The sequence below is a fragment of the Epinephelus moara genome, chromosome 3 (assembly GCF_006386435.1).
Source record: "Epinephelus moara isolate mb chromosome 3, YSFRI_EMoa_1.0, whole genome shotgun sequence".
Taxonomy (NCBI): Eukaryota; Metazoa; Chordata; class Actinopteri; order Perciformes; family Serranidae; genus Epinephelus; species Epinephelus moara.
In genome coordinates, this window is record NC_065508.1 from 27,396,478 (window position 1) to 27,410,008 (window position 13,531).

The 13,531-nt window shown below is 37.7% G+C and overlaps 2 protein-coding genes across 2 annotated transcripts in view; one reads left to right on the plus strand and one right to left on the minus strand.

Annotated features, from left to right (window-relative positions):
• The window catches only part of foxred1 (FAD-dependent oxidoreductase domain containing 1), a 14,116-nt gene extending 12,915 nt beyond the window's left edge, over positions 1-1,201 (minus strand). Inside the window, exons 1-2 of the mRNA XM_050040864.1 lie at positions 858-1,201; positions 211-431 (exon numbers count right to left, since the gene is read on the minus strand). Coding sequence (XP_049896821.1) covers positions 211-431; positions 858-1,017 — 381 coding nt within the window. The 5' untranslated portion in view covers positions 1,018-1,201. The remainder of the gene's footprint in view (positions 1-210; positions 432-857) is intronic.
• A 6,841-nt stretch (positions 1,202-8,042) lies between these two features.
• Positions 8,043-13,531, plus strand: part of LOC126387779 (F-BAR and double SH3 domains protein 2-like) — a 46,432-nt gene continuing 40,943 nt past the window's right edge. The window contains exons 1-2 of the mRNA XM_050040438.1: positions 8,043-8,223; positions 12,039-12,136. Of these exons, the coding sequence (XP_049896395.1) occupies positions 8,203-8,223; positions 12,039-12,136 (119 nt within the window). The 5' untranslated portion in view covers positions 8,043-8,202. The remainder of the gene's footprint in view (positions 8,224-12,038; positions 12,137-13,531) is intronic.

The following is a 13,531-nucleotide window of genomic DNA, read 5'->3' on the forward strand; positions in this document are numbered from 1 at the left end:
CTTTTGTGTGTATAGAAAATGTTTTAGATCTTTGAGTTCAGCTCATGAAAAATGGGAGCAAAAACAAAAGTGTTGCGTTTATATTTTTGTTCAGTGTACATAAAGTGTTTTTTCACCCATTAGACCCGTTTGGTCCCTGGTGAAGGCTTTGATTCAGCAACATGCATGAAAAAATTTACACAAACAGAATTTCCAACACTGGGGTCTCACCGTTGGGTCCCTCTCCACCACAACCACTTTGACCCCTCCTCGCACCCTCTCCTTCTGCTTGAGCCAGTAGGCGACGGACCAGCCCATCACACCGCCTCCTACGATCACTATGTCGGCCCTCTCCGGCGGAAGGTCCGGGTTGATCTGCAGGGGAGACCAGCTGCTGCCGGGCAGCGCGTCTGACGCCTTCTTCCTCATAGCTGCCAGCTGGGCCTCCAGGTCTGACCCACGAAAACACAAATTTTATTCTACTTCATCATCATTCTGCAGATGTTAACTTGCACCTTAAAACTTAATACATTTTCTGAAACTGTAACCGCCCCTCTACAATCCGGCATATATATTAAGTACCATCTTGAAACATACTAAGAGTAGTAGCTTTAAATGTGCTGTCATGGTAGTGTAAGGAGCAGTGGGAGCAACTGTTAAAAGGTACATTCTAACAAAAATAGGTGATTTTTGGAAGATTATAAGCAAGCCGAATTGTAGAGAGACATCTCACACTTCAACATAGTTTATAATGTGATCTACAAATTGCATATAATTGTGATTTAACAAATTATTATGTAATTTGAGGATTTTTTTCAATGTGGGTTTGGCTAAGTTAGCTTGTTGACTTCTCGGTCACTTCCTCTGCTGTTCCTCACCTTTGAAGAAGTCATTCCGGAGAGGTGTGCCCGTACTCAGGCTTTGACATAACGATAAATGTCCATACAGCCATGTGTACCGCTGGGTCACCGGTCTGGAGCTAATTAATAATCCATGAGCCGTCCGCACCTTCACATGCAGCCTGCGCCACGTTGACATCGCTGCGAGCTAACTAGCTAGTTAGTTTGTTAGCTAGTCGGCTAACTGGACTGAAGGATACAACGTGCACACCAAAATAGAAATGTGAACAAACTTGCATGTCTTCTCATGAAATGTGTGCAGTCAAATATGTAATCTGACAGCGAGGTCAACTAAAAGTCAAATTAAACAAAACGAGGCAGAGTAACACCGGAAAGAGTAGGTGTTGTCCTTCAAAATAAAAGCACACAGTTAGAGCTGGCCAGAGATGGGACCAAGTCATTGTTTTGCAAGTCAAATCCCAAGTCCTAAACTTTGAGTTTCTTCACCCAAATAATGAGCTCTACACCAAATGTAATGTCATTTTAATAACACATGTCATATTTTAAATGTTCAAAATCATGAATGCTTTTTAACATTTGTACAAATTTGTGTAAAATTTTTGACCTGTGCGGGTTGCTTAACACAATTTGTTTTTTGTTGACCACCTACAGTTTTTGTACGCAAACAAAATTATTATTGGTACAATGTTTTTCCAACTGCTGCTCACTAGTAATGTTAGGTCTTCATGATTCTTGGCTGCAACTTGATTTGGTGCCGACGGATTGGTTCAAAAAGTAATTAATTGTCGACTTGCTGGGAATCAATAGCGTTCAGTGTTAGCTGACTCAGGAAATGAAGGGAAATAAATGGAGACCTGACATTTTTTACCTAACAGAGTATTTTCAAGTCAATGTACAATGACAAGAAAGGAACCTTGAACCTTGAACCTTGAAGTGTAAAGGCTCAAGTTCAAGTGAAGCTATGAATCATTGGTTTTAAAGTCCAAGTCGAGTTGCAAGTCTTTTATTTTATTGAGTTAACTCAGTGAGCACCAACCGGGATTTCAGTGTTGGTGTCTGGTTGAAAAGTGGTTGGTGTTCGGTCTGAACGTCTAAGACCACTTTTAACCCTCTTTTCAACCAGCTAATATCGGTTTCAACATCAACACGTCACAAAACCAAATTCATTTAATTCTGGCAAGCATTTTCCATTGAAAAAACGACTACGGTCACTAGTAAAAACACGTTCAGAACCGGTTTGAAAAGTGAATGGTTTTTCACAGACTGTTGCAAGACATTTATTGAATGTTCACATTTAGAGCGTATTTCACCAGGATAAGGCTCCATAATGACAATAAGGTATTGTTTGCACGTTTGTAGAGGATGAAAAATCTCAGTATTGCAAATAGAGTGAAATTTGGTCTAAATGTGACTGTAGTAGGTGAAAAAACTGCACACCTCTGAATATGGCTCCCCAATACCATCACTTCTAGGAACAGGTTCACACCCAGTTTGTGCCAGTATGTGCTCTTTATTTATTTATTAACACAACGAAGCACAAACTGGGGCAAGTATGAATTGGCTCTTTAATTTTTAGGGGTAACTAACAATTATTTCAGTCCAGTTACATCACTGTGTTGGCTGATTTTTATTGATCAGTAGATCAATTTGTCCTACCAGTTGTCCAAATCTAAAAATAAATATTATGGTTAAAATTATGTACAACAGGAAAAGCAGCAAACTCTCATGCTGAAGAAGTTTGAACTAGTGATTCTGATTTCTGCGTGAAAAAAAAAAGACTGAATAACTGATCAAAGGTGGTTGCAGATTATTTTCTATCGATCAACTAAATTAAGTGTAATATTTTTGTGTATTTATTTATTTTTTCACTTAGTTTATTTAAACAACAAAGACAATTCCTGAGTATTTCAAATACAGTGTGGAACTCTTAAAATGGCACTAAAACATACTGGAATCACTGTACCTTACGTTTATTAGAAATATTGCATCAAATAGGGCACATCTTTTTTTAGTAAATCCTTTTCAGTAATAAAAAAAATCTTATGACAGACTTTTCTTCATTTATTTGAAATGGCATTGTATCTCTCGATACGAGATATACCAATGCTTGATTAAGGTTGTTGCATATGCAGCCTGTTTATTTTATTGCTGGTTGCATAGAAATCTTTTTGGGTGCTGCTAGATGCGATATTCATAATTAGCCCAATTTTAATCATTCACAACGATCAAGAGATATTTAAAAAATAGATGATTAGATTTGGTAAAAGTAAGTATGTATAAAGAGCTTTACTTTTCTGTAAGAAAAGGAAATGTTTCATAGCATATTTCACTTTTGGAGGCCTGCAGGTGACATCAGGCAAAAAACTCTTTCATTGCAGAATAATCAAAGCTATCTTCAAACAACCGTTCTGACAAAAATGATTTCTTCTTAGTTCTTATTTTCTCCTGTAGGTTACTGTATCTCGACATCAGACATTGCATGCCTGTCTCATCATCTTATCTTGATTACAGTCAGTGGCCTGTAATACCAGGGACAATACTGGCAAACAAGTCTGGGAATTTAATTTTCTATCCCTGGCAAAGTCTATGTTGTATTTTTCTATTAGAATATTGACAGGAAAAAAAACTAGACTTGCACAGCATCGCCAGCATTTCTTTCCTCTATTGTATTTTGCATGTTCAAGTTATTTTACAGCTCAATATACATACTGTATGTTGCAACTTGTATGTGCTGATAGCTGGTGACAGGAACAAGTTGAGCCTCAAATGACAAATACAGCACAATTTGCTATGACTTCTTCTTGAAAATATGGCGCCTGTTCCTGGACCATGTCAACAACAGACAATGTCAATCAATTTTATTTATAAAGCCCAGTATCACACATCACAATTTGCCTCAGAGGGCTTTACTGCATACGACTTCCCTCTGTCCTTCGCAGCGTATGAGGAAAAACTCCCCCAAACAACCCTTTAACGGGGAAATAAAATGGTAGAAACCTCAGGAAGAGCAACTGAGGAGGGATCCCTATTCCAGGACTGACAGATGTGCAATAGATGACGTTCAGAACAGATCAACATAATAAATTTGCAGTGATCCGTATGACAAGATGATACGTAAAGAGAGACAGAGAGAAGATTAGATATTGGTCTATAGTTGGCTAACACCTCTGGATCCAGGGTGGGCGCTCTTAAAAGAGGTTTAATTACAGCTACCTTAAAAGACTGTGGTACATAGCCTGTTAATAAAGATATATTGATCATGTCTAATATATGAGTGTTAACTAAAGGTAAGACTTCCTTAAGTAGCCTAGTTGGGATGGGGTCTAAGAGACATGGTGATGACTTGGATGAAGAAATAACAGAGGTCAGTTGTTGGAGAGAGAATGTCCAAGAACTGACCTCAACTGATTAAACCCATTGTCAGTATACGTACATAACTTACTTACTACATACTGCAGCTTATTTCCTATAGTCTTTGTATCATCTTTCTAGCCGTGGAGATATACGGTGGGATGGGAGACTGGTTGAGTGTTTATAATATGAAAATGTTCTAAGAAATAACCTTCATTTTATTTTTTTCAAAAATGTAATCTGGTGCAAGCATTTATTTTGAAAGCTGCTCGGGGAACTGTAGTCATGTTCCTGCAGACTTGATGCTGGTTCATGTCTGGAGGCAGTGGCTCGTCATGTGACCGCACGGAGCCAATCAGAGGACGGACAAGCCAGCTGGAGTTCATTCTGTCCTTTTCCATATAATTTACTGCAAAGAAAAAGAGAGGGGGAAATGCTGTTGCAAAAAGTCAAACAAGTATGAACACATTCCTACATCTTGCTTTAGCTGCTCTTTAGTTTGTCAAGTGTTCGCACAGTGTTTGGTGGGTAATATTATCGATATATTAAACTTAGTCACATGCAAAAATGTTTTACAAGAATTCATTTTTTGTCCCTACACTCCCAGTCGTGTTTACAATTTGTTTAGATGATGTCCTCCACTGGTCATTATAATATTCCAAACAGCACCTGCAGCACACACTGCCCCCCCCCCTCTGTCATGATTTGCCTTTCTAATCTGTGGAGTTACATTCAAATGTGTGATCATCTGGCAGAAATGCATCCACTTTTAAACAGTAGTGAGACAGTAAAACATAGCTGCGGAATCAACAAGAGGAAGTTGTACAAGTTTATATTCAGATGTTTTGCATGCTGCTTTAGCTGTACTGGGCCCTTGTTAATTTCTGATCTGTCTTTGAGAATAAACCAGACCAGGATGCCAACACAATCACAGGCAGGCTGGCAGGAAGCTGGGCATAATTAGAGGAACACATACAATGAAATGTGGGCAGACTTGTGAGCCGGAACTTTACACAGGTTTCACATATTGTTTTAAAAAGGCAAAAGAGGGAAATTACCTCCTTTTGTGGTTTGAATTGAAGCAGTTTGAGACACATTAGTTTATGAAAGTGGAGCTTGAGTTAAAGCAAATATTAGCATTGATAGTGAACTTAGCTACACTGAATTTAGAGTTTAAAATGTATTGATCTTATTACAATGTCATTATAATACAGTTCAGGAGGCAGCAAAGATTTCTATATAAACACTCAACTCTCTGTAGTAAATGTTCAACTATTTGTGGTGAAGAGAAAACGTCATGGAAATAAAATAACTGTAACTGTACTTGTTGATTATGGTTGATGAACCAGAGCGTGAGACAAAATGGGATTGTGAGTCAAACTACTGGTCAAATGTTTTACTCTCAACACCTACAGATGAAATCCGTAATGCAGTTAACTGTTGTTTGATTCAGATCTTTAGCAAATAGAAGTTTGTGAATCCATGCTGTTGTGAGTTGCAGGTGTATGAACCAAAAAAATTAAGATGGAGAATCACATGAATGTGAATAAAAATACTACTTTCAATTTAATTCAATAGAACTTTATTTATCCTGCAGGAAATTCTTGTGCCAGAGAGTGTTTCAAGTTACAGTATCGCTAAGTACAGTAACAACAATTTAACGTTCACAACCAGTAACAACCAGTGGGTTCCACGGGTCAGGGTCACTGACTGGGCCCAGTTTTAGAAACAATGGCATATTAAATGTCATTTTACCATTGATATAAGTATGTAGAGGACATGTCCACTAGAGGGCTCACTGTCAAAGATGGTTTATGTGAGAAGACGCTCACTCAATTAAAAGAAAGTCACATATTCTAGTCTGTAAATTTAGCATGAGCATTTTTTTTTTTTTTCCCCCCCTTTCATAATTTCATTCAGTATAAACCCCATCTGCCAGTTTATACTTAGTTCAGGCTCATGCCATGCTTTTATCGTCTTTTTACTTCTCTGCTAATTTACAATTTTTGTGGGAACATTTCCCCCTTCACAATATGCAGAGTTCGATTAGAGCTCGTTCTGCCATTACTGATGTGTAGGAAGTGAATCAGACTTTGATTGTTGTAGAATACATTTCTTAGCTGCCGTCATACCAAGTACAACCAATTAAATCTGAGACAATAATTCATTACTAAGCTATAATAACTGTTTCATATATTTTGTATTTGTGAGAAATTATTACAGTCTTCTTTATTGCATTTTGGACATTTAAAAGAAACTGAGGAATACATTTGGTGTGTTCATTTATTTGATGGGGCGATGCAATTTAACATAGTTCCAACACAGAGTATGGGACTGATGTGTTGCACAGATAGTTTATAGCTATTGCTAATTTTCAACACTTGTCCCTAGTTGGGCTTTTACGTGTAGACCTAATATGTTATTAAAAATATACAGTTGAAAACATCATACAACCACACTACACTATAAACATGGAAGGCACAATAAAATACATAAATCACAATGCACACACTACAGTACATATAACACAATACAAACATCACAGCATATCACACAATACATCTACTACAATAGACATACCACTACACATACCATAATACATGTACTTAATTACACATACACGGGACTAATACCCCTTAGGATGACATACCTGACCACACTGCTTGACACGTGTATTTTCTGTGTTTCATTTTATGCTTCTCATTTTTGTAAAATATGGTATGCTCTTACTACTTTTACTGATATTCTCCTATTTATGACTTATATATTTATTTGATAATTCATGTGGTTTTTGTGAAGCACTTTGGTCAATATCTATAAATAAATCAGGCTTGACTTGACTGTTGTAGTTGGTTGAATTATTAACTAATGATTATTTTTTATTATGGATTAATCTGCTGATTACTTTTTCCATTAATTGATTGAACGATTGATTGAAAACAACTAGAAATGGCGTCACAGTGATCCACACTCACGTTACTCACCCCACAATGTTTGTTTTGTCCAACAAACGGTCCAAACTTAGACATTATGACAAAGACATGATGGCTTACAATAACGTCTCACAATGAAATAGTATGGGTATAATATGCATTTCCTGAATCCTTAGAGTCCTGTGAGTATTCCAATTTCTAAATTGTGTGTCTTTGATGTTTCTAGATGCCACAGGGCTTAAAGAAAAGATATGATTTAGGTGAAAATTATGATAAAAATGTGTATCATTGACTGTTTAAAGGGCTACAGTTACCTAAATATTTGTCAGAAAGATTCACAATTGGGCTTGAATGAAAGCCAAGAAGGTCCCCTTTAAAATGACACCAAACACAATATTATAAAACATTGAAAAATGTTCTGACCATGAGCCTAAACCAGGATATGCACCAGCGTCTAAAATGCAACTACAATTGCAATTACTTTAGGGGGTGGTTCACTTCATGAGCTGGTTACTGTGACACAGCTGCCACTCAGGAATGTCTATCATACCAAAATGTCATCTACAGACATGGACATTTTCATAAATTATTACTAAGTTTAGCCACCTTGAGTGATACTGAAATGTGGTCTGGCCCATGGACTGATGTAGTAGAGTAAAAGTAGACAGTGGCATGAAAAGGAAATACTCATGTAACGTACAACTACCTCAAAATTGTACTTAAATACAGTACTTGTACTTCGTGTAATACATCACATCACTGCAACACAGTTTTCCTGTTTGTGGCTTGTCCTGGTCTTCTTTTATTTTGAAGACTGTGAACGGAAGTAGTATTTTATTTTGAAAACGTAACAGGAAGTGGCTAGCTTAACTGCGGCTAGCTTGACGCTTATATGTTTTCTGTTCCCTGGGGCCACAGTGTTTTCAACGGGACTCAACTCACTACTTACTGGACTCGCCATGGCCGCTTGACCCAGGCTGAAATAACCCTTTTCCGTTATTATTTGTTCGAAACATTTGCACAAACTTTTCCCAGACAAACTTTCGTCTTTTGTGTAGTTTTTATGTCAAGAAATAAGGATGCAACCCCCACCGAGAAAGGTGAGTTTTCCCGTTGTAACTTAGCCGTTGAAGCTAACGTTACTTGTCTGGAAACGTTCTCGACGAAGTGGTGCATATTTAATGGTTGGAAATGTACGCTTTGTTGCTGGTGGGCTGGCGTAAACGAGAAACTTGCCTTTTTTTATCCTGAAAATATTCTCTAGTTTGTCGTCTTGCAAGTTTCATTAGCTTCTCGTGCTTCTTTATATAGCGGCGAACTAAGAAAAAGTTGTTTTAGAAAGTCCCATGTGCCGCAATTTTTAAGGAGAATAGCCCCGTTAACGTACCCGCTCCCTCTGGATTGGAGAGAAACGGTCCTGCCAAAATCCTTTAAAAAAAGGATCAAAATAACCAGTTTTCCATGTGGACGTTAAAAACAGGCTCACATATTTTAAGAAATAGCGTTACGAGGTGTTGTGTTACATCGGCGCTCAAGTGATTCGCCAAGCAACTCTTAAGTTCAAGTAAATATCAAGTTTGGTTCACACAGTGGAGCCAGATCATGGCAAAAAAGTTAGGATTGTATCCAAATGAAATGCAGTTTGGGTTTTCTGTCTAAGCCGATTTTAAGAGTAGATCCACATCTATTTTAAACGTCACAACTTAAGTAATGCTCTGTCATTTAAGTTGCGTTTAGGGCTGTGTAACTGTAAATTGACAGTTTTCTCTAAGTAGTTTGGTGCACTTTTTTTCTCGTACTAGAAAAGTCTGGTGGAAAAGTACAAAAACAACTATTGTCGTCATGTGTTTATAGCTGAACGTAAAAATAGCTTACCTAGCTTGTGAGTAAACTAGTGTTGAAGCGTTTAAGACAGACATAGACGTAAAGACGCAAATCTGAGCAAAAGTCTGGCTCTGTGCGAAAAAATGTTCATGTGGGATCATATTTCAATAACATGGCCCAGCAGCACAGAACATTGACCAGTCCTACTCCAGTACGTTTTGTAATTGCAGTGATGTTAGATGGACTCAAATAAATGCAGGTTTAGCTTATTTTATTGTTTAATAACAAGGATATGGTGATGAATTTAAGATTTTTATGCATCATAATGTTGTATATTTGGACATTTGGATTGCCTACCATTTGCAGTGAAGTAAAATCAGTTTGTTCTGACAGTCATGGGAAAAAGTTATATAAAAAAACTTTCTTGAGTATATTATGAAGTCCAACTTATCTCATATATTGATAGATGATTTTAGTATGTACCTCGGCTTAAAATGCAATGGCAAAGTTGCAATCATTGAACTTAAATCTGATTTATAATTGAAATGAGGAAGAGAAAACTGTTTTCCTGTTGACAACACTCCCAGTTATCAGAAATGTGATCACTGTACTTCCTAATTTATCTTATGGCCAATCAGAGGCCCATAGAGACTCACTCTCACCTTGATATTGAGTGGAGCTTACTTTCATTACCTACTTCATGCTGTACAGTCACTGTAGAAGTAAAAGAATAAAAATCACCAAATAAACTGAACTTGGAAAAATGTGTGAAGTCGGCCAGGTGTCATTAGGCTGTTAAATTATGTGTTTAAAAGAAAAGCATTCAGGTAGGAGCTTGTTTTATATCCTGCTTGTAGCACCAGTGCTATATTTTAGGGCTGCAACTAATCATCATTTTCAGTATCTATTAGTCTGATTAATTAATGATGAAAGATGACATCGTAAATTGCTTGTTTTGTCCAAAACCCAAATATATTCCCAGAAAAATGCACCAAATACTCTCAATAGAGGAGTCGAAACTATGGAATATTTTTCACTTTCACTAGAGGAATAATGTTTTTAATTCATTGCCGGGTATTTTTCTTTCAATCGACTAATTACTTCAAATCTTCCATGAAGTGCACAGGGAATAGCTCAACTTCAGGTGTCAGTGGATCTCTGGGGAAAGTAATACTGTAAGTCAACTCACTGGTTGGCCAGTAATACCAGTCAGCTGTCTGGTTCTATCTTGTGTTATTGGCTCTGCAGCACCAGGGAATCATTTGGATTTTTTGTGAAGCAGACTTAAAACTCACACCAGTGAAGCTTTAGATCCTTGTGTTATTTGTACTCACTACAATGTGTACTTCAAGACACTTAAAGCAAGATCTTCTAGTATCAGTTTTTTCTTCCTGATACCGATTCTGACACCTCAACTCACTTATTGGCTGATGCAGAGTACCAATTCAATACCACAGCTTAAAAAAAAAAAAAAAAGAATAAATAGGTAACAACTGTACAATACTAACTCTGACACATACACAGAATGAATATAGAACTTTCTTTCATCCAGTGTAAAATAATGCCAAATTTCAGACACTTTGCTAACGGCTAACCTTCCACTTTTTGCCGGAAATCAATTATATTTTTGCCGCTTTAAAACAGTAGCTGCCTGTGGCTGCACAGTGCAAGTTGCGTTGTAGGCTGCTGTTTTTGGAACAAAGAATTAATTTCTAGGAAAGCTAATGTTTTATACAGGTTTGAAACTACTTTAAATGTATTAATAAGTATTAATAAATTCCACGGTATGGGATCGGTGCACAGACTTGCACACACGCTGGTACCCAATCCAGCATTTTAGACAGGTATTTCTGATACTGGTATCAAAGAACTGCTGCTGCAACTGTCGATTGTTGTCATTATTGATTAATTTTGATTATGTTTTCTCGACTGATTAGTAGTTTGGCTTTTAAAACACCAGAAAGCATTGATCTGATGTCATCAAATTTATTGTTTTATCCAACCAATGGTCTAAAACCTAAAAAAATGTAAATTTATTATCATATAACAGACAAAACAGAAGCAGCGTCTCACATTTCAGAAGCATGACTAGTGAACATTTGCCATTTTTAGTATGAAACTTACCAGATATTTTATTATTGACCAACTAATTGTTTAATTCCCAAAGGAATAAACACACCTCTGACTAATACTCATTGACCACACTGTTGCGCTGGGTGACATGTTTCTTTATTACCACGAACACGCGCTGTAGTTTATTTTGACTTAATCCCATATACACCATCCTGCTTTCCCAAATGCTCACGAACGCATTAAATGTGGATTAATCTGCCACTTAAAGTAGTGCCCTTCAAATGTACTGTTTATTCCTGTTTGTTTGATTAAAAAAAAAAACAGTTTCCAGCTGTTTAAATTAAACTATATGTTCATGACCCATTCTTAAAGATTTCTGTCTTCAGTAGGAACAAATGGACTTGTGGTTGTGTCCCTCAGACAGAGGAGGGAAGTCGGAAGGTTTCGAGACACTGAGTAGCACATTTGTGTTACTAGAAATATATAAAATAACACCAGCCTCATCCTTTAAGCTCGATTAGCCATTATAGCAGTGATTATCAATTAATTTGCACATTACTTAATCTATTGCTTTGTTTTTAGGAAATTCCAGTACAAAGTGACCTTTAAATTGCTTGTTATCATATGGCCATTCATTAAGTTTACAATCATATGTGGCAAAGAAGTTAATTAAAGCCTCACATTGCTTGGTGATTAATTTTTATATCTCCATTTTACTTGTGATTATTGAATTTTAATCTGGCTCATAATTGAAATAAGGAGGGGAAAAAACCTGTTGACATCACTCTCAGTTATCCGTAATGAGACCTGGTCACTGCACTTTATAATTTATCTCACAGCCAATTAGAAACCCAGAGAGACTGACTCTCACCTCAATAATTAGAGCAGCTCATTTTCACAAACACTAATTGTGAGCTCAGCTGGATCAACACTCTTTGTCTTTAACAGCTGAAAAAAAGAAGTTGTCATAACTCTTGAGATTATTTTTAAAAAACTAATCTTTTCTTCCCCCCTGCAGGTCCGGGTCACCCAGGAGCTGAAACACACTCACGCAGAGCAGATGAGCAGATTACACATCAAACACCAGACAGAGTGTGACCTCCTGGAAGACCTGAGGTGAGCAGTCAGAGGTCAAACTGTGGACGCGGTGGACTGCGGAGTACCTTTTTATATTCACTTGATTACGGAATGACCCAGACAAAAAATTCTGTGCACATGACTTTTGTTTTCCACACAAGAACGCAAAAAAACTTCCAAATGCTCAGACATGTCAGGCCAGTAGGTGGCGATAAAGTCTATATCAGTGATGTGTCGAATACCAGAGAAGAAGACATTCTGCGCATATGTAGTGAGCTTATTTTTCTTTGGTGGTAGTAACAGGCCTCCAGGGAGTGCGCCGGGCATTGAAACCAATTTTCGTAGTGGCCAGTTTTGGTCTCTGTTGCTAATATCTCCCCTCGCCCAAAAACGGTCACTTCTGGCTGCAAAAAAACCAAGATGGCAATAGCCGTAATGCTTCAAAACAGGAGTCCACAGACCAGTGGGTGATGGCACACTAGCTTTGTCCATTATTTTTACAGTCCGTAATCTGGACAGGCAAAAACTGAGACTTTTAGAAACAGTGACACATAAATTCTCGCTTGATTCCCAGTCCGGTCTTATTAGTCAAGATGTGTAATTTCAAAACATTCCAGCAAGGTCTCCATACCCTTTGTGATTTCATTCTTCTTATGTGGTTAACGTTACGCCTTTCTCATCACCATGGCTTCCTCTCGCAATAGATAGTGTTCCTGCTACCGTTTTCCGCTGCCTTGTCTGCCATATACTCATGTGTTACTTCCAGTAACAGTTACACCTCGTCGCCAGTTTAATCAAAAATCTCTGTTCTTATTTTACGTCATTTCCATAGTATTTTCTGTAATTGAGCCACAACTGCAGAGTACACAATCTGCTTCCTGTTTACACTGGCACGCACATGCCTAGTGTGTGTGAACGGTCATGTGATGGGCATTCTAGGGGTGTTAGTATGGACGGAGTTTACTTCAGAAACGGTGCTAAAATGCTTGTAAATACAAAAGTACTACTGTGGATGTGTCCTAAGTTGCCAACGCTTTTGAAGAAACAGAACACTTTCTACTGACACTCATCGTGTTGGGAAAGTTTCCTGGAGGTTCACCGAGAGTCCTCATCCTCGAAACATGCAATAACAGTGCTTCCACTACTACTGTTAAAGCAGAACATGAATTGATGTAGCCGCATGAGACAGTGGCAGTGATAGCAGAACATTTTACACGAGCCATCAGAAGCTCCCGTAGGTTTAAGTTATCTAACTAAACACTTAAAGCGCTGAGTAACACTTAAGGACACGCTAAAAAACAGACTTTTAAAAAACTTGCTAGTCTAGCAACATCAAGGCTGCAAACAACCCGTAATCCAGCTCTCTGTCGGAGCCACTGTCTCCATTCAAAAAAACGGTCTGCTTTTGTGTACATGTAAATGTAATTCTCCTAT